The sequence below is a fragment of the Ovis aries genome, chromosome 18, assembly GCF_016772045.2.
Source record: "Ovis aries strain OAR_USU_Benz2616 breed Rambouillet chromosome 18, ARS-UI_Ramb_v3.0, whole genome shotgun sequence".
Classification (NCBI taxonomy): Eukaryota; Metazoa; Chordata; class Mammalia; order Artiodactyla; family Bovidae; genus Ovis; species Ovis aries.
In genome coordinates, this window is record NC_056071.1 from 55,678,331 (window position 1) to 55,698,736 (window position 20,406).

General features: G+C 39.8%; 1 protein-coding gene across 5 annotated transcripts in view; it reads right to left on the reverse strand.

The window, feature by feature from the left end:
- Positions 1-496: 496 nt before the first annotated feature.
- Positions 497-20,406, reverse strand: part of BTBD7 (BTB domain containing 7) — an 85,289-nt gene continuing 65,379 nt past the window's right edge. For all 5 annotated transcript variants that reach the window (XM_004017963.6, XM_060401455.1, XM_060401454.1 and 2 more), the window contains 6 exons: positions 18,334-18,494; positions 14,196-14,339; positions 12,252-12,441; positions 9,305-9,483; positions 7,233-7,673; positions 497-5,793 (listed from right to left, as the gene is read on the reverse strand). In XM_004017963.6, the coding sequence (XP_004018012.4) occupies positions 4,981-5,793; positions 7,233-7,673; positions 9,305-9,483; positions 12,252-12,441; positions 14,196-14,339; positions 18,334-18,494 (1,928 nt within the window). In that variant the 3' untranslated portion in view covers positions 497-4,980. The remainder of the gene's footprint in view (positions 5,794-7,232; positions 7,674-9,304; positions 9,484-12,251; positions 12,442-14,195; positions 14,340-18,333; positions 18,495-20,406) is intronic.

Genomic DNA, 20,406 nt, shown 5'->3' on the forward strand with positions numbered 1-20,406 from the left:
CAGAAAACTAGGCTCTAGATCATGACATCATTTCCCTTTCAAACTGAAAAATACTAATTAATGCTCGGAGTTTGAATCTAAGCCAGGTGTCTGACACTTGGAGGCCTGTGAATCTTGGGGTATATCTGTGTCTCTCACCACAGCCTTTCCAGGTGCTGACTCATTCCAGGTGTTGGGTTCATGTGTTTTGAATGCTGAAATTCCTCTGGAGGCCCCTGTGCAAGTTACTTTTGTTCAAAATGTAAAATGAAATCTCTCAGGAATGCTCCCAATGACATCACAGGAAGTTTTGAACTTGAGTCAAATGAGAAGGTGGTTATTTCCAAGAAATCCATTAATACTTAACAAGTCTCTGAATACCTGAAGGCCAAGAGACAGAGAAGAAGTCCGTCTAGAAAACCTCCCACTTTCTACCCCTAGTGGTGGGGACAAAATCACTTCTGTAACTGAGGACTGTGTGCTACCTGCTAAAACAGACTGTATCCAACTCAGCGGGTTCTATCCAAGCCATTTATTTGAAACGCCAACTATATGTAGGATAAAGTCAGTGTTACATGCTTGTCAGTAACAGTAGAAAAATAGAACCAGTGAAAACCTCTGTACAACCGTAACGGTACTCAAAAGGGAAATGGGTCGATCGTTTTACAATGCTTCCCACAGACGAGTTCAAGTTCGGAGGTACCTAAATAAAAATACTATGTATTTCTTTAAAAAACACTATGTACAGTCGAAGCGTAAACAAGTTTTACAAAGTACTGGTTATGCAGGTTGTAGAAAACACTTGCATAGGACATGAAATCAGTTTTAAGAAAAATTTCTGAGCCTTTAGCATTGAAGGCACTTGACTTTATACCAGTAACAGCACAACCACAAGAAATGCAGTGTTGTAGAAGACACCACCTCTCTCAAGTGCAGACGTGGTGCAGAAACAGCAAGCGGAGTTCCGGACTCTCTCTCTCGGCCGCCCCACCTAAGAGCAAGGTTCCGTCCCACCTGCCCGTGGGACCCACCCACACAGTCACGTGCAGGTACACCATGAAGCTCCCAGAGCTCCTCTCAGCTCTTAAGACAGAACCCACGTAAACACGCAAACACAAGGGGTTATTTTCAAGATACACACTTGCGAGTCATCTTTCTACAGAAATGGCCACAGCATTATAATATTCAGAATATGGAAGATTGATTCATGGTCTGAGGGTTTTCTAGAGGAAAAAAAAAAAATCAAAAGACTTGCCAATACAATTACATAATAGCTATTGCAATCAATAGGACAAAAAGACAACTTAACATTTCATAGAACATTGTTTATACAATAGTGTTAATGGAAAAATAGCACGATACCCTTTAGTGTGTGACGGTCACTCTTTTAGTAAGGTTATCTGTAATGAGGTTTGAAAGTAAACTCCTTAGTAGACAAAGTAAACCATTGCAGAACGGGGAGTAGCACCCATCATTGCTGCTTTAATAGTAACTTTCAACAGTAAGTTAAAGGTCAACCAAATAATTAAAAATAAAAAGTCAAACATTTCCCTTTGAGTTCAGTCCTAAGATAAAAACATAAATGCTTTAGAATTGCAAACAAGTATCTTACAAGTGTGTCATGAAACTTATTTTCCCTAAAAGGCAAGATTTAAACATGAAAATACATATTTTGCCAAGTCGTTACTGAGACTTCTAGAGACCGACACACAGGGAGGGGTCAGCTCTGTGGCCCCTGCGGAGGTTGCATGGGCTGTTTTCCCTCCATCAATGGACAAGCACTGTCCACTGCGACTCAAGTTTGAAGAACAAATCCAAAGAAAACCCAGTGAAGAACAGATTTTTTTTTTTAAGGAAGCATAAACAAGAATTAGGTTAAGTTTCACAGAGAGTTCAACAATAACAAAAAAAAAAACTCAAATAAAAAGAAGTCATTTAAAATCCTTAAAATCTACCTGGTTACCGAAATGTCAGGAGAGCTTAGGTCTAGGGATTTGCCTAGAAAAAGCTACAGGGGCACTGAGAAAGGTTATGCATGGTATGTGGACAATTCAAATGATTGTTTTTTCAGGAGTAAGTTTTGCCTTTCTTGCTATCTTTTCCCCTTAGGAGTCATACCTATGACTTGGAACTGAAATCATTAATCAAGATCACAGAATTAAAACAAAAATATAAGAACAAGACCAACAGCATCTTGAAGTAACGTGGATCCTCTGCTTCCGCTCCAGGATCTAACCAGCATTCGCCAACCTCAACATGGCGGGCACCAAAAGTGGCGATTGTCTAACGGCCTGATTGTCCACGGCCTCAAGAGGAGATCTGGTGTGTTGAGATTTGGTTCTCAGGAAGTTTCTACACTGAGTAAAACACTAGGTCGTACAGCCTAAGTTTCATATTATACACGTTAATTTCTCAGAGCAATCTTACTCAGACTTCACATTTATCTTAGTATAGCACTGAAAGGTTTTAATGCTTACGAAGCATTAAAAAAGATTGAAGAGATGGGGTTAAAAGCCAGAGGCACATAGCTATTCAACCTACCCTACTGACCACACTTCACGAGACACATTAAAAGTCCATTAACCCTACCCTCACACAAAACCCACGTCTGTTCACCTTCCGCAAGTCACAGCAGTCCACAGTCCCACAGCACGTTTCTCTCTATACACAGTTCAGCCAGGTATGCTGCCAAATTACTAAAGACAAACTTCATAAGTTAAACAAAACTACAGACAGTGGGTCACTTCTTTTATATTTTGGGGACATGAAAGAATACTTAGTAAATTTTCAGAAATATGCCATGTGGGGCATCAATAGCTCTTATGTCTTAAAAAACAAACAAAATAAAACCCACAAAAAAACAGGTCAGAGATCAGAAAGACTTCCCCACCAACTATATCTATTCACTCTTAATTGCAGTACCAGCACAGCACAGTCTGAATTCAAAGAGAAATTTAAAACTGTAAAGAATTCATGTCAACACATGTACACAAATACACCTTAAGGAATGTGATGGAATGAATATTTTTTGTTTCTGAGGAGAGACAGACCGAGATTAGTTTCAAAAGACACTGTCATCTTATTACAAAAGGTGAAACTTCCTAAAAATGAGAACAGAGTCCTTAAGTTTTTCATCTTAAAAAAAAAAAAAAAGGAGCCTTAGAGGCGATGATATGCAGCCAACCTCGTAGCAGCCTGGTGCTGACTCTGGGAGACCCAGGGCTTGGTGTGCAGCGTGGCCGACATCAACGGATGCATGGGCAGCAGCTAACTAGCCAGGCAGCAGAGCGAGCGGCAGCGGTTTGCCGGTGTAGACAGATCAACTGACATGTTCCCATCTTTGAGACTATTTGCTGTTAGGATTTTTTTAAATGTCAGATTATTCCTGAGTGTATATCCACAGGGTAAAGTAGGAAGAGATTGTAAGAGAAACTACAGTTTCGGGAAAAATCAGAGCTGTTGACATCCAATAGAAACCTATTTACTTAAAAGTGCATGTAATTCATTTATATGGTAGCTTGTAAAGGCTCTCTAGCCCTGCATAGTTTTAGAGTGAGTGTGAGTGATTCAGAGTTGTATATATGTATATATACATACACAGAGAGGAGGCTCCCAAACATCCTTCAAGTGAGGGAGTGCTCAGAAAGTCTCTTTTAATCTAAGTGCTACGGCTGTGTGTATGTTATGTGTAAAAATATAAAGTGAATGCTCAAATAATGTTGAAGTGATTTAAAATGCTAATATATTTACATTGGAGAGTAAGAAAGAAAAACAGTCCTTAGCTCACACATTGCCCTTCTAAGGGAAAGGATCTTAAAAGATCCCATGTGCTCAGTGGTTCAGTAAAATCCCAAACCAGCGTCCCCAGTGGAGTTCAAGTAGGACATGTAGTGTTTCACTGGAAAAAAAAAAAAGGTTTTTCTTTTTTGGTGACAAAGCATTATGCATTATACAATAACTTTTTAAAGGACACCAAAATTCTGACACACTTTGAAAAACACTTAAAACAACTACTTACAAACACCAAATGACATCTGTAAGACTGAAGCCCTTTTGTTTTTTTTTCCCCCACAAGAGAGCAGGACAACTGAAGGCAGCAAGCAGTCACTCCCCCCTCAGCTGCTGAGTCAATGCTCAGAAGCAGCGATCCCGTAGTGCAAGCTGAAGTTCCTAATTCCACTGCTTTAGGATTCCAAGAAAGCTGATCTCTTTCAAACCTCATCTAGTGAAACTCTAATCCACATGACCAGAACCTGCAGTGATTCTAACAGAGTCTGCCCTGTGGATAAAACAACAAGCTTTTGCCTGGACGCAGAAGGCTTTTCTCCTTCTTGTTCTTTCCTGAACCAGGAAAACTTCAGGATTCCTGACTGGACTCCTGCTGGAGGAATGAAGACCAGCTCCCAGGACTTATTTAAACAGGATGACGTAAGATTTATGAAGACTGAGCAGGAAGGTTTCTGAACTGAAACAACTACGGAAAAGAGAGGAGCATTTTGATGTGCTGTTCTTTGGAATTTCTATAATTAAAAAATAAACACAGAACTATTTCATAAGAAAATACATCTTAGTGTGCAATCCAATGCACGTGGAAATAGGTAGATGAAAGGTAAAATGCAAAAAAGTATGAAAATACAGTCCTTTAAATGTGGCAATAAAGTTTAACATACTGATATAAAACCAATACAGATAAAACAAAGGTACAAGTGCAAAAAAATTCCATTGTTTGTAAAGAGGGGGGAAAAAAAAAGTGCCAGCTTGTTTGTTCTTAAAAATGCTTCCCCACACAACTGTTCAAACACAAAACAGACAGCAGATGCAGCATTCAAAATAACCCTCTTAGCATGCCATGTCTAATAAACGTGTATATACAAAAACTAGAATAAAATAACGTGAAACTGAGTTATCAGCTGGCATCAATAAACTGGTCTCTAAGTTGTTGGGTTACATCATAAAATGGGATGTTTCACATCTCAGGCACGGACGACTTGGAGGTTACTCTCAAAGGGCAGACTTTTTGTAGAGGAAGTCTGGCTTGCTCGGGGACCTCCTTCCTCTGCTGACTGAATCTTCCCTTTCCAAATCTGTATTTCGCTGAGCTCCATGGCCCAGGGACTCATCTGCCAGTCTTCTGCCGGATCTCTCTTCTGGAGCTTCAGAGCTACATGCAGAATGTGAAGGTCTGTTAGGAGTCAGCCCAAAAGTCAAGTCAGTTTCCCCTGCTGCTCGCCCCCTGACATGGGCTGAACCACTGCCGGCATTTTCTGGGGCTGCCAAGGGAAAATCTGGCCGCTGGGGGGGCTGCTCAACAACGTCGAGGTGTATTGGCTCACTCTTCTGTCTGTGCGGATGCCCATCGGGGGGAAGTGGATACTCTTTCCTGGTTTCTTCCTGCTTTTTAGGCGAGGTCTGGCCTGGTAGGTAGGCTGACTTTAAGCCACTTGGTGATGCCTTATTGTGGCTATACAAATCGGGACCAAAATATCCACCTTGTGAAGGGGAGGGGGTACGTCTGCCCGGGGCAGGAGTGGATGGTCTGCAAGCAGCATTTGAGAAGTCATAGAAATCCGGATATTCCTGCTGATTTTCTCGAGCATCTGTTTTTTGCTCTAGTGTGTGTTTCTTTCGAGATGTATGTGTATGCCTCTGTGGAATACACGATAGATGTTGGGGAGGCCCTGGTCCTACTTCAGAAACTGCCTGGCTTAATTCTGTGTCCACAGCAAGTTCTGGAAGCCTCCTGTCCTTGAGTGACAGCGTGGATACACCCATGGCAATATCTGGCATTAGATCGTTTAGCACAGATTGTGTGCACTGCAAACAGAAATGAAACACAGGAAAGGTTAAAAAGAAAAAGGCCTGTGACTCCCTCTTTTTCAAATGATGTTCACTGATTTTGTTTCTGCATTATAAAAATATATGCTTAATTTTAAGAATAATAAAAGTATAGAAAACAATAAGGCAAAACCCCCCCACAAAACCCCAAACCTTCCCTACTGAGATAACCACTGTTATTAACATTGTGAAGCAGTTCTCTCACCTTTTTTCTTTTGCACATATATTAATTTTCATAAAATTTAGCGCATATATAATACTGTCACTAAATTTTGAGATTTCTATTTAAATTACTGGACACTATTCCACTGTATTGATGAGGCATGACTGCTTAGCTATTCTTCCACTGTGAGACCTTAAGGCAGTTTCCAATTTTTTATTATTATAATCAGGACTGCAAGGAACATACAGATAAATTACCTTCAAAGGGAGTTTTATTTAATTATAAAGTAGAACTTTCGTAACTGTGGCACTGAGGGCCAGGCCGATAAGATGGAAATTGGGTTTATCCCACACTATTAACCTTTGTTATTTCTTGTTTTTTGAGGGGTTGGAGTGGATAGCAGGGAGAACAGGCAGAAGGATAAAAGGTGAGGAAGGACCATAACTTGACTCAAGCTGTACACTAGTCCAGTCATCTTTCAATGGAGACTCCCTGAACTAATACATGTATCTTTTGTTTATCTCTTATGTTGAATGCTACTGACAATGTGTGACTAAGCAGGAAGACTTAAAATCAATATTGTTTTTCAACTGTATTATATACAACAGAAATTCAACCTTCAATGCAATGCAAGATCAAGCAAGGACGTCTTGCTTAATCTTCTAGTGGCTAGCGCTGGCAACTGTGATTTCCGATTAAATGAATGCTCTGATCAAACAGCTCGCTAGAGGCAGACATACTCATGAGGGTTAATTTTCTGCCCATTTTATGAATGGGGAGTCTCCTGCCACACTGTCCCTGATGGCATGCTCGGCTACAAGCAGCTTCCCCTTCCGGCCCCACCCAAGCCTTTGGGAGAACAGCAGACTCTACAGAATAGAGGCCAAGAACAGACTCTAGACATGTGCTTGAAGAGTACTCTATGAAACCAGTAACATCACCACTATGAAACCAGGAACAACATTACCTGTGTTGCCCAGTAACTCCACCCCATCCAGACACCTGCACATGAACACAAGGGAAGGCTCTCGCTTCTTCCCACCATACACATCTTGTCTCTTTTCTCTGGACTTTCTCATCCACCTACACTCTCTTTTTCTCTCCAATTTCCACACTCCTTAAGTCTATGCTTCCAGCTTGTCACTTACACTCTGTGCACTGCTGAGTCCCAGGTAGGGCTCCTGGGGCCTGGGAAATTGCTTTTAACATTTCAGAAACTTTGAACTTTAGCTAAGTCACTGAAGTGCGAACTTACCACTTGTTTCTCAGATGCTGTTGTTGCTGAGGCGGCGGCGGCGGCAGCCACCGTCTGTCTCCCCAGCCCTGTGGTGTTGGTACAATCAGGGGCCGCTGCTTTCACACCTGGCAAGTAGACTGGAGGGGGGCCAGCTTTAGGGGCTGTTCTGGAGTGAAACAGTGAGTGATTACAGGGATAAGAAAACGAACGTGAAGGATGCTGATTGGGAGGTCTTTGCTTCCAGCCTGCTTTGAGCTGGTTGTGGATTGGAGTCGCTGGCGGGTGGTAGGGAGGCGGTGGAGGGGGTAAGGGTGGATGGAAGGCCACGAAAGATTCCAGATCTGTAAACATGGTTTCTGCAGTGGGGGTGCTGTTAACTCGACATCTCCCAGACTGTCTCATTGTCAAGAGTGGACTTTCATCTCCAAAACGTTCATCAGGAAAGAATTTGTGAGGATTCTAAGAAAGAATGGAGGGGGAAAAAGTTAAGATATTTGTTAGCAGATTTCCTGGACAGAAATTTACAGGCTGAGAGAGTTAAGTGAGTATCTAAGAAAACCACATTCAGTAAAAGGCACAACGTATTTTTCTAGGCTTGAAGCTCAAGGAAAAATTACCTTAAAAACAGTGTAAAACAGTAGAGTGCAGCCTCCATAGCTTCAAGTACAGCTATCAAGGAGAGCTGCTTAACTGAATGCCCCAGAAAGCAGGCCAGTAATCTCTTGCAAGATTATGTGATGATAAAAAACAGGAAATAAAACCTAATTCAAATAGGTCTTTCCTATGAAAATAAGATTACCATTAAAAACCAAAGGAAGAAAAGGCATACAAGTGAAGATCCTCCTAGAACTTTCTGATAAAACATCTGTACGCATTCAGTCTGAAATAAAAACTACAAAATACTATTATATAAGAATAAGTTTGATTAATATTTTGAAAAACATATGGGGATACTTAAATTATACAACTTACACATTTAAGAGACCAAATTAAGATACAATTTAGAATGGCACAGAGAACAGAAATGAACAGAAAACAAGACTATTTTAGGGATGGAAACTACAATAAAAATTGAAAATCAAGAACCTACAAATGGTCTGCTCCTTGCCTAGGGCTACCATACCATGTTCCCCTTTGAAAACTCAGGCTAAAGTGGTTTGCAGTCAGTGGCATGAAAACAATGCAATCACTTGACCAGATGAAATTAAATTTTATTTTAGTCTCTGCTTTAGTTGCTGTGAAGGTTACACATTTTATACAAAAATACTACTGTTTTTTTGTACTAAATAATTACTAGAAATGGGTTTCTTCTTGCTAGTAAAAAAAAAAAAAGGCACTCTACTCATTCCTTGATTCTCATGCTTATATGGTTTGAACTATTATGCGAAATTGTAAAAGGGAGGAGAGAGGAGGAAAGGAGGGCATCTGGAAGGTCTGTTAAGGATGTAGTAGGTCACACCTGAAATCTAGTGACCAAACCAGGGAGAGAAAAGCAGCAGAGGGTCAGAATGTTCTGCTTTCTCTTCCACCTCTGTTGGGTGTACACACCATGAGCTTTTAGGGGTCACCATTTATGTGCTTATTATGTGCAAGAGACACAGCTGCTTTACATACAGCCACTCTTATCTTCACAATTCATTTTACAGGTAAAGAAACTGATGCTCAGAGAGGTTATATAACTTGCTCTAAGTTAACTAACTGGTAAGCAGCACTGCAGGATATAAAACCAGTTCTCACTACCAGAGCCTGTGCCCCATCCGCTCTACCACACTGCCTCTCACGGGGGGCTTTTAGGTCATCCAAGACACCAGGGACAGTTGAAAAAGCACATACAAAAGAAAAGGACATGCTATGAGGGCTTCTTGGGATGCCTGAGAATACTGTCTGAGTTACAGTCAAGGCTTTTTTTTTTTTTTTTTCAGGTACAAAGCTGCTATCTAGACTTAGAAATCACAAATTGCGAATTTCAAAATATGACAACACAAACATCACGAAATCCAAAAGAATACCACAACATTTTCATTATTAATAACAGCTGACACTCTTAACACAAGGTTCCCTGTTCTAAGTAGTGGAGGACTGCTTCCCACCTGCAAGAGTTCTGCTGCAGCATCGGCAAGCCCGAACTCTCTCAACACGCGAATCTGAATTTCATAGCTGACTGTGGCGCCTTCCCCACAGTTGAGCGCGTAGGCCCTCTGCACCTGCTCAGTGTGCCGTAGCTCCTGCAGACGTCTGACCATGTCCTTCATAATGAGGAGACAAGGAACTGGAAGAAGAGAAACAGTCTGTAGGCACGATGCCTGAGCTACACAAAAGAGCACCTGCTGTGCGCAAGGGAAAAAAAAAAAGCATGTGTTTTGCATCAGTATCATCTCAAATTTTTGATAGTATTTTAATTTCCAGGGAAGATAGTAATTTATATGCATCTAATTATTTTTTAGGGTTTTAAAATTTCACAGTGTCCCAAAGGCTGTTAGTCATACCAAAGAGCCCCTGAACTGCATTATGAGTTCACAGCCTAAATAAAATTTTACTTGCATGTATTCTCTGCTGAATCTCTGGATATTTCAAAAGTCTTTTAAATATATTCACTCTTTTATTCACATCATTTTTTGAGTCCTGACTATGCACCAGGGCTTCCACTCAGGTATTAGGGTGTACAGAACAAAAGACGTGATCCCTGTCCTTACAGAGCTCTGGTTTTAATGAAGTAAACAAAGTAAACCAGCACAGCAGAGCGCCGTCAATGATCGTAGAGAAAGATGTGCAAAGGACACTGAAGGAATTGGAGGAAGGGGCCCCCAATCCAGACTGGAAGCACGCAGCGAAGGCTTCCCGGACAAGGTGAGCTCTGAATGGAGTCTTGAAGAATGAGAGAAAACCAGGCTGGCAAATAAAGTGGAGCCAAGGTTTTCTGGTCCTCTTCTGCAGAAGGACCAGGCATGTGTAAAACCTGCAAGTGAGAGACAGCAAGGTACAATCGGATGGCACAGCCAGTAGACGGTACAAGCAGGAAGGTAACAGGAGAGAAGGCTAGAAAGGAGGGTGGGGGCAGACCGTAAATGACCCTGTATGTCATGATAAGGAATTTAATTTGTATCTGGGGAACAATAGGCAGTTGCTTGGGTGGGGGGAATGAGAGGATCTGAGTTGTGACGTGTAAGTGCATTCTGAGAGAAGTGGAAAGCAGGGGTTGGCAAACTATCGCCTGTAGGCTAAAACCACTCTGCCACCTGTTTTTGTAAATAAAGTTTTATTGGCTCACGGCCACACTCATCTGTTTAGGTATTGCGTATGGCTGCCTTTGGCCTATGACTGCAGAGCTGAGCATAGTGCAATAGAGACTGCATATCCCACAAAGCCCAAAATATTGACTACCTAGCCCTTCACAGAAGATGTCTGCCATGCTCTGGTATAAAGGCCAGAGTGGGAGTAAGGTTAGAGACAGGTTCACAGGTTAGGAACCTGGACGAAGGATCCAGCAGAGGGCTGGGGAAGAGGGGACCATCTGTAAGTATCTATGAGACAAACTGACTTGAGTGGTCACTGATTATTAATTCTGGGAAAAGGGAGCTACTGTTTATTGAGTGCTTGCTTTGTGCCATGCAAACTCCATATTACTCACAGAGCTTCCTTAAATCTTCACAAGAACCCTAGAAAGGAGATATCCTCATTTCACAGATGAGGAAATTAATGCTCAGGGAAGTAAATGTCTTGTCCAAAGTCACACAAAGTGGCAGAGCCAGAACATGTGCCCAGGAGTCTTCTCCAAAAGCTAGATACCTTACATTAGCATGGTAAACGAGGGAGGGAGAATTTTGATGGTACAAGCATAGGGCCGTGTCTCATTAAACAACAGAAAGACAAGTCCTATTTTTCTGAGCATACTTAATTGTAGATCTCTTTGGGCTTTTGAGAGTGAGTTCTAAAGTTAAATTATACTGCTACTTAATCGTATTAACTGAAGTTGATAAAGTCCATGATAATTACCAAAAGCTGCACAAACCAGCTACAGAAATACTTCTCTTCATACTGTTTATCCAATGCACGCTTTATTAAATAAATACACAGTGGTCAAATCTGATAAGGCAACAACCGATCAGAGATTAGTTCTGGAATAAAACAAATGTGTTCAATTAAAAGTTCCATCGTTGTGTCTTTTATTTTTCCTTAATTGAAACGGAGACGTCTCAGCAAAAAATGCATAGTATCATTTCCAGTAATGCTATAGTTTGCTGATTTTTTGGACTCTTGCAACGGTAACTGGCAAGAGCTATCCATTTCTGACCCGCTATCTATTTTCTTGTTTTAGAAACTGACATGACAGCCTTTTGGTTAACGTCAGCACTGACTGATGCTCAGATGTTTTTGGACATGACAATTATACCTCGATCAATAGACAATAAGATGGAAGCCTGAATTACAATGCATATAACATTCACAAAGCAGATCTTGGGAAACTGGATCTCCCAGAAACCAATGGCAATCACATTTTGAGAGGACATATATAGACTCGAAGATCTAAGTTGACAGTACTCTCCCCAAAGAGTCTTATAATGTGAGAAACACCCTATGGCGATGAAAAATCTGAATTCCTCTAAGCCAGTGGTTCTCAACAGGTGGTTATATTGCCCCACAGGCACACGTGGCCATGTGCAGAAACATAAAAATGCTTTCATGAGGCTGTCACAAGGTGTGTGTGGGTGCACGCACATGTAAACACACGTGCAACTGGCATGCAGTGAGTACAGGCCAGGGGTGCTGCTGAGCACCCTACAATGCAAGGACAGCCTCCACAGCAGACAACTATCCGACCCCGACGGGCAAGAGGGCCAAGGCTGAGAAACCCTGAGCTAAACTGAAAAACTGCATACAATTGTTACTGTAAAATAAAATACAAAACAAAAAACTTAGCTTGTAAGAATTTCTTCTTTAATGAACAATGCATAAAGGGTGTTGGAAAGTGGAAAGAATCAGCATGTATAGAGGGGTCACAAAATACGATCAGACTATTCACAAGGTTAGCCGCCTTACCTGGGATTTCGTTTGCTACCACCGAAGGAGGGCTTGACTGGCTGCTGCTGATCTGCTGGTGGCTGATCATGTGGCAGCACTGAGGCACGGCGTTGCTGACCATGTACAGTGTGTCTGGCACGTTGGACATTCTGACCATTCGCAGACGCACAAGGTCTGTTTGTTCCACCATCATCTCATCTAGCACAGACTGAAGACAATTCCGTATTAACAGAATCAGTCAACCTTACACCTTTGTCAAATCACATTTAGAGAAAGGTTACCGCCATCATCACGTAAAAAGGGAATTATTTACTGCTTCCAGTGTATAAAGCCTAAAATTAGTGGTAAAAGGAGACAGTACTCGAACCTCTTCAATTTTTTTCCTACCTCTTCAATGTTTAAAGGAGCTTTCTGGAGCATCTTTGAAAAGAAATAATCATTTTCTGAAAAGTCTGCTTTTAACAGAAGTATTTGAAATTTGAAGAAGGGATATAAAATTAATCAGAAGTAAAATTATACATAAAGTCATTATAAAGAAAACAATGTATGTATGGACTAAATATCCTAGCTAATAAGAAATGCTCAAAATATAAAATATTAAAGGCTGATATTAAATTCAACAGACCTATACATTAAAAATTGTTCAATAAGCTTCAGATGAATCCACTTCAGCAAACTGCAGAATGGTCAAAATGGCATAAAGTAAAACCATTCTCCACATTTACTGTGGACATGTATCTGCGTATGCACGGGTACAGGAGGGCTGTCTGATCAGCTTGCGGCCGCTCTACTTTGAGACAGCAGAAAGGAAGGTAGGTCTAGTTTATTATGGACCTTTCAGCACTAGACTCAACCTTCCACAGAGGCCTCAGCTGCTTGAGTGACTTTAGGCACTGGACTTACTTCAGAAAGACCTGACCCAACCATTCTGCCTCCCCTGCCCACCTCACCGTTTTACAACTATTTAAAGTGTCAACTGCTTCCCAGGTGGTAAAGAATCTGCCTGCAATGCAGGAGACCCCGGCTGATTCCTGGGTCAGGAAGATCCTCATCACCCACTCCAGTATTCCTGCCTGGAGAATTTCATGGACAGAGAAGTCAGGCAGGCTACCGTTCATGGGGTCGCAAAGAGTGGGACACGAATGAACAACTTTCACTTTCAAAGTGTCAATTACTCAATAAGGGGTAGATTATCAACCTCATCAATAAATCTCTCACAAATCCTTTCATATATGTATTTTAAACTAGGGATCCTCCAACAAATAAAAGGGAGAAAAATTTTAAGGTAACTATGTTTCTTTATCAAAACACATTATTTTGCCTGTTAATTCATTTCATTAAGCAAGACTGTCAGTTCCTCAGAAGGTCACCCCGAAGCGCCTCAGCTGAGCACAGCTAATAAAACTGCAGTATTTCAATCTGCAGTATTTATCATATTTCTCGGAGAGTTATAACATAAACGGCAATACAATATAATGCCAACTTTTTATTTAACAGGCCTGAAATTTTCTTTTAGTTTGTACACTTTTTTGAGCGCTAAATACAATTTCCAAGTCAGCTACTACAGAAATATGTTATAGGAAGTCATGGCATTTCTTTAGTTTACAAAAGGAAGAAAATATGTTTGCAGTCTTCTTTCAAACATTTCTCCCACCCTGAAGATAACAACACACTGATGACCATTTCAGTAAAATGAGTAAGTTTTTTCCAAGCTAACAGTTTGCAAGAAAAACTAAGATGAGAAAAATGTACAACTTAATATGATTTAAGTTATAAATATAAAAACATGCTTGATAATTAAACATTAAACATAATTAAACTACTCTGGTGAGAAGTCAAAGCAAAATTTACTTTCACTTTTCTTATTAGGCTATTTCCAAACATTTAAGTGATACTACAATAGGTATCTTTGTGTTTATAGTTCGTAATAAAGTAGTTTAATATCTCAAAGTGGTTTATTACCTTCGCTTCTTCTACGTAGGGAGAGAACAGCCGAGGACGAACATAGATTCCAGCATTTTTTTGCCGTAACCAGGCATTTGACTTTCCACCTTCTGTTGTAGGAAGCATATCTGATGGAGGAGTACTAATCAAGCCTCTTTTCATCTTGAAAAATAAATTATTTTTTAGAGAAACAGACATTTGTGTAGCACAATATTACTAAGATAAAAATAATTATACCTATAAGTCAGCATGTTCAAACTTTACTATTAAACATGAACTTAGGAATGCACATGAAACTTAAACACACTTTGAATGTTTAAAAGTATTTAAAGGATTCAGAAAGCCATAAAAAGGTACAACTTTCCATTTTTCTTTAAATAGAGGAATGATATTTTAAAAACAAGAGTTATATTAATTAAAAATACGAGTCAGACTAACTTTCAGAACTCTAAAACAGAACTGATTCTTTTCCTTACTCATCTAGGAATTGATTCCTCCCCCAATCTATACTCCACAAGACAAAACAAGCACATTCTTGGGCCTGTATCTACAGTACGAAGATAGCCAGTCTGCATAGTGATAGGGGCAGGGGCTCTAAGAGAAGGACTTGGCTCAAACCTTAACTCTCCATTGGACAGCCATGTGGCCATGGACATCTCCTCTTACCTGGGCCTCACCTTAAGGACCCTGAATTAGCCCTGGAAATGGGACACTGCAGGACTAACTAAATGTGGTAGTCTTGTTGTTTCCACATCTATGCCAGGAGAATATGAATCAAGTACTTTAGCCCATGAGGTGGCTGTGAGGGGGAAATGAAGGTAAGGAAGATAAAAGGCACTTGGCACAGTACTTAACACACTATACGAGCACTATGACTAATGATCAATATTAGTAAACTTTTACTGGGGACTTATTATGCGTTGGGATTCCCTGATAACTCAGTTGGTAAAGAATCTGCCAGCAATGCAGGAGACCCCAATTTGATTCCTGGATTGGGAAGATCCCCTGGATAAGGGATAGGTTACCCACACCAGTATTCTTGGGCTTCCCTTTGGCTCAGCTGGTAAAGAATCTGCCTGCAATGTGGGAGACCTGGCTTCAATTCCTGAGTTGGGAAGATCCCCTGGAGAAGGGAAAGGCTACCCACTCCAGTATTCTTGCCTGGAGAATTTCATGGACTGTACAGTCCATGGGGTTGCAAAGAGTTGGACATGACTGAGCAACTTTCACTTTACTTATTATGTGTTAAGCATGGGATATTAACAACAGAGCTATATATTTTCTAAATCTATTAAACAAAAGTTCTAAAGTATTTTTCTAAACCAAATTGAACCTGGTTTTAGTCCCAGATTTTAAATGAAACCAAATATTGTTTCTAATATTATTCTTGTTAAATATAATAAACATCTCATTGCTGCATTAAAATTATGTTTAACTAATAAAATATAGCATTAGACATAGTTTGAAAATAGGCAAAAAAATCCTATAACTCTAATCTGTTATAAGTGTAGTACTGTTGATATATTTCCTTCCAATCTTTTTTAGATAAATTTTTACCTAACTAAATTTTAGAATATATAAAAGTACATTATTTTTTTAGGACAGCAAAATACTCTGTCAAGTGGTTATGCTATAACTTACTTCCTCTGTTATTAGACATTTAGGTTATTTCCAAATATACTTAATGATGATGCTACCAATGTACCAGCTACACCTCCCTATCAGACAGTAATATTATTTCAAAAATTAGTGACCTAATAGGTAAAGAAGTGATAACTTAATGTCTTATTTTGCTTTCTTTACTGTATGTGTGCTTACTAGCAAGACTGAACATCCTTTTAATCAGAGGTTCCATAAACATTTGTTTCCTTCTAGTTTTTCCATATTTCGACTTAATATTTAATTCTTTGATCTAATAGGGATTAATTTTGTGTGCAAGTGAAATGAGGATTTAACTTAAAGTACATTTCTTCCCTCCCCGACTGATGGGTTACTGTAGCAAGGTTTGTGATAGCTTGCTTATTATATGTTTAATTCTTATATTAATTAGGATCTTCTTCTGGGCTGTTTTGTCTTCTCTATTATGCTAGCATCACAGACTGACTCTTAAGAGTTTTAAAATATATTTTGTATTATGGAAGAGTTGTTGTTCGGTTACCCAATCATGTCTGACGTTTTCGTGACCCCCATGGACTGCAGCACGCCAGGCTTCCCTGTTCCTCACCATCTCCTGAAGTTTGCCCAAGTTCATTTTCGTTGCATTGGTGATGCTATCCAGCCATCTCATCCTCTGACACCCTCTTCTTCTTCTCCCCACAATCTTTCCCAGCATCAGGGACTTTTCCAATGAGTCAGCTGTTCACATCAGACGACCAAAATACTGGAGCTTCAGCTTCAGCATCAGTCCTTCGCATGAGTCTTCAGGGTTGATTTCCCTTAAGATTGATTGGTTTGATTTGCTTGCTACCCAAGGGACTCTCAGGAGTCTTCTCCAGCACCACAGTTCAAAGGCATCAATTCTTTGGCGCTCAGCCTTCTTTACTGTCCAGCTTTCACAAGTGTCTGTGACCACTGGGAAGATCATAGCCTTGACTATACAGACCTTTCTCAGCACAATAACGTCTCTGCTTTTCAACACACTGTCTAGTTTTTCATAGTTTTACTGCCAAGAACCAACTATCTTCTGATTTCATGGCTGCAGTCACCATATGCAGTGATTTTGGAGCCCAAGAAGAGGAAATCTGTCGCTACTTCCACCTTTTCCCCCTCTATTTGCCATGAAGTAATGGGGGTGGACGCCACGATCTTAGTTTTTTTAATATTTAGTTTTAAGCTCTAGTTTTATCCCTTTTTTTTCTTTTAGAACTTAAAAAATTCTTATCAGTTTTTTTCCAGATGACTTTTTACAATGTTTCTGTGCAGTTGGAAAAAACTATTACATTTACAGTATTTTATTAAAATTATAAACCAATCTGTGAAGAGTATTTTTGCCAACCATATTAGTAGTAAGTCGCGCAGTCGTGTTTGACTCTTCGAGACCCCATGGACTGTAGCCCACTAGGCTTCACCATCCATGGAATTCTCCAAGCAAGAATACTGGAGTGGTCTGCCATTTCCTCCTCCAGGCTGTCAACCATTCAGTTCAGTTCAGTTTAGTTCAGTCACTGAGTTGTGTCCGACTCTTTGTGACCCAATGAATTGTAGCACATCAGGCCTCCCTGTCCATCACCAACTCCTGGAGTTCACTTAAACTCATGTCCATCGAGTCGGTGATGCCATCCAGCCATCTCATCCTCTGTCGTCCCCTTCTCCTCCTGTCCCCAATTCCTCCCAACCTCAGGGTCTTTTCCAATGAGTCAACTCTTCGCATGAGGTGGCCAAAGTACTGGAGTTTCAGCTTTAGCATCATTCCTTCCAAAGAACACCCAGGGCTGATCTCCTTTAGGATGGACTGGTTGGATCTCCTGGCAGTCCAAGGGACTCTCAATAGTTTTCTCCAACACCACAGTTCAAAAGCATCAATTCTTCGGCTCTCAGCTTTCTTCAGAGTCCAACTCTCACATCCATACATGACCACTGGAAAAACCATAGCCTTGACTAGATGGACCTTTGTTGGCCAAGTAATGTCTCTGCTTTTCAATATGCTATCTAGGTTGGTCAACCATTAATTGGAGCAATTCTTATAGTCTAAAAAAATTCACATAAAAATTGTGAATGTAACATGATCAGTCAGCTCCATTAATTTTTACCTGAAACACAATTACAGGATTCATTTACCCCTTTTACACTGAACCAATCTCTTCCTCTCTTGCTCTCTGATTTACTGCTATTCTTAAGAGAGTCTCCAAAGGTAACTTCTACTCTTTCCATTTAAAATGAGGACTACTTGATCTATACAGATAAACTGCTGGATTAACTCCACTTAGAGACTATGTTTCTGCAAAAGTAAGACTGATACATCCCACTCAAGTCTCATCCACCAAACATGTATTTGTGCCATGTGCCAGGTACTGAGGACATAACACAGTACCAAACAGACATCCGTCTCTGTCTTCGTGGAGTTTAGTCTCACGATACTCCACTAGGAGAAGTTATTTACAATGATTAAAAAAAAAGACATATTATTTTCATGAAAGGGATAAATGAAGATACTTACTGCATCACTTAGGACTTCACTGTTTATAGGCAAGATGTGTTCAATTCGTACAAAAGGTAAGAGAGAGGAAAGGATCTCTCTAAGCTCTTCGATGTCCAGGTCCCGTCTTTTCACACCTCTCTTGTTCACACTATGAGCAGTGCCACTCAGTAAGTTTGGCTCTATGACAGAAATGGAAAGTGAGAAGTCTCCACCCAAATTCAAATTTCCAGAGAAAGGCTCTCTTTCTTCTCTAAGTATACTTTCAGTAATCCTCTATATTAAATGTACCTGCTTTAAAAAGTGCTATAAATAAATTACTTTTATGGCTTAAGAAGTTTCCTTAATAGAGATATTCTTGGACAAAGAAAAAGCATGGTGTCAATAGTACGGTAACATTCTTTATAATTTTCTGCATTAAAGAAGACAGAATTCTTTTCTGCATACTAACTCATAGGAGAAAAAACAACAATCTATTAAAATCTAGTTTAATCAAGGGCTTTTTCTTGATGTTCCTCACTTTTGGGGCCAGTTTTTTTTTTTTTTTTAATACAACTTATAATAAGGGTAATACAGGACAAACGTTATTTCTGGTAACTGTAAGTTATGAGTATGCTCATTAGGCTATTACACAGATTTAATAGGAATTTAATGAGTATCTAAAATTATATTACCTGATACCTTAAAGGAGCAAAACCTAATGTACACTCTATTTAAGAATTTTATGAGTCTCCTAAATTTCCACAGAAATGTTAATGCATAAAAGTTCATGTGTAATATATTCCACTGTCCAGAGCAGAGAATAAATGTTTTTTTCATGGGGTGTTAGTGAAATAGGAAGATCTGAAGTATATATATGGTTTTTGATAGTGAGGTGGGAAGGAAAACAACATATTTGAGGAATTTTTAATCATATCTTTAAACTCGGAGCTATATTATTATTATTATTATTTTTTGCTTAAAAATAAGATCTTTATCATTCACGATATAAAGGCTGGATTTTTTTCCACAAACACTACAGGTAAACTGATATTTTCCTTTAAACACTGTGATAAAGAGATATTGGTTTTTGAGAGGCTTATTAAAACTGTTGCCAGTGTGTGGAAAAGGGTTTTTGTTCTTGCCTTGTTATGCTTTGGATTCAATATGTATATAAGGCACTGCTTTTCAAAAGAAATTTTTTCTCAAAGTAGTGGTGTTCTGTTTTCAAACGAAATATTCCATGAAATCCCCAGATATGCACCAGGTAAGGGCAGAACCTTATACGTGAAAGTGACTGAGGCAAAGGTGCAGTCTGGTTCGTGCAGCGTCCTTCTCCTCTCTGGAAGAGCCTCCCATTCTAACCCAGCCAGAAAACCATTAAACAATGGAAATTTTATCAAGGATGTTCATTATCTGCCCAAAATAAATATGACATACCATTACCAGCTTTACATCAATAAATAAGCCTTTGATGATTATGGAGCACTATATATAATCGGTTCTTGTTACTTGGGGTGTACTGTTCTATAAAGCCACCACAACAATTAGTGAATACTGAACCATTGCTCCTAAGGGAAACACACAGTTAGGTTCCTTTGAGCCTCTGGTCACAATATTTTTGTCAGCCCATGAAGACAAAGCCTTGTTTTATGTATGTTTCTGTTTAAGGACACCTTGTTAGTATATACTGTTGATTCATTAACAATGAGCTCACAGCCAAGAGCACTGTAACTCATGCACCTGAAGAATGTTTATTTAACACGTATTTTCTCCATAAGGCACATCATAGCCCTCTTGGACTTAGGAACACTAGACAGTATTGATAGTGTTACACTTGGAGGCTATCTTAGACAGTGGGCTTACCAGAAAATCCTACTAAGATGTAAAAAACCCAGCACTAAAAAGACTATGAAAAGGACACTTGTTTGAGAATTGAAGTTAAGACGGCAGAGTATCACTTTGCTCTACCATAGGCTGGAAACGTATGTCATTCAAATCTTCTGTTATTCCGTGCATTTCTGCAAATGACTAAAAGTGTCATGAGTACTCATTTGGGGATCACAAATAAATTTTAGCAAGTAGGTGAATTTGCAAATTTAGAATCTTTAAAGC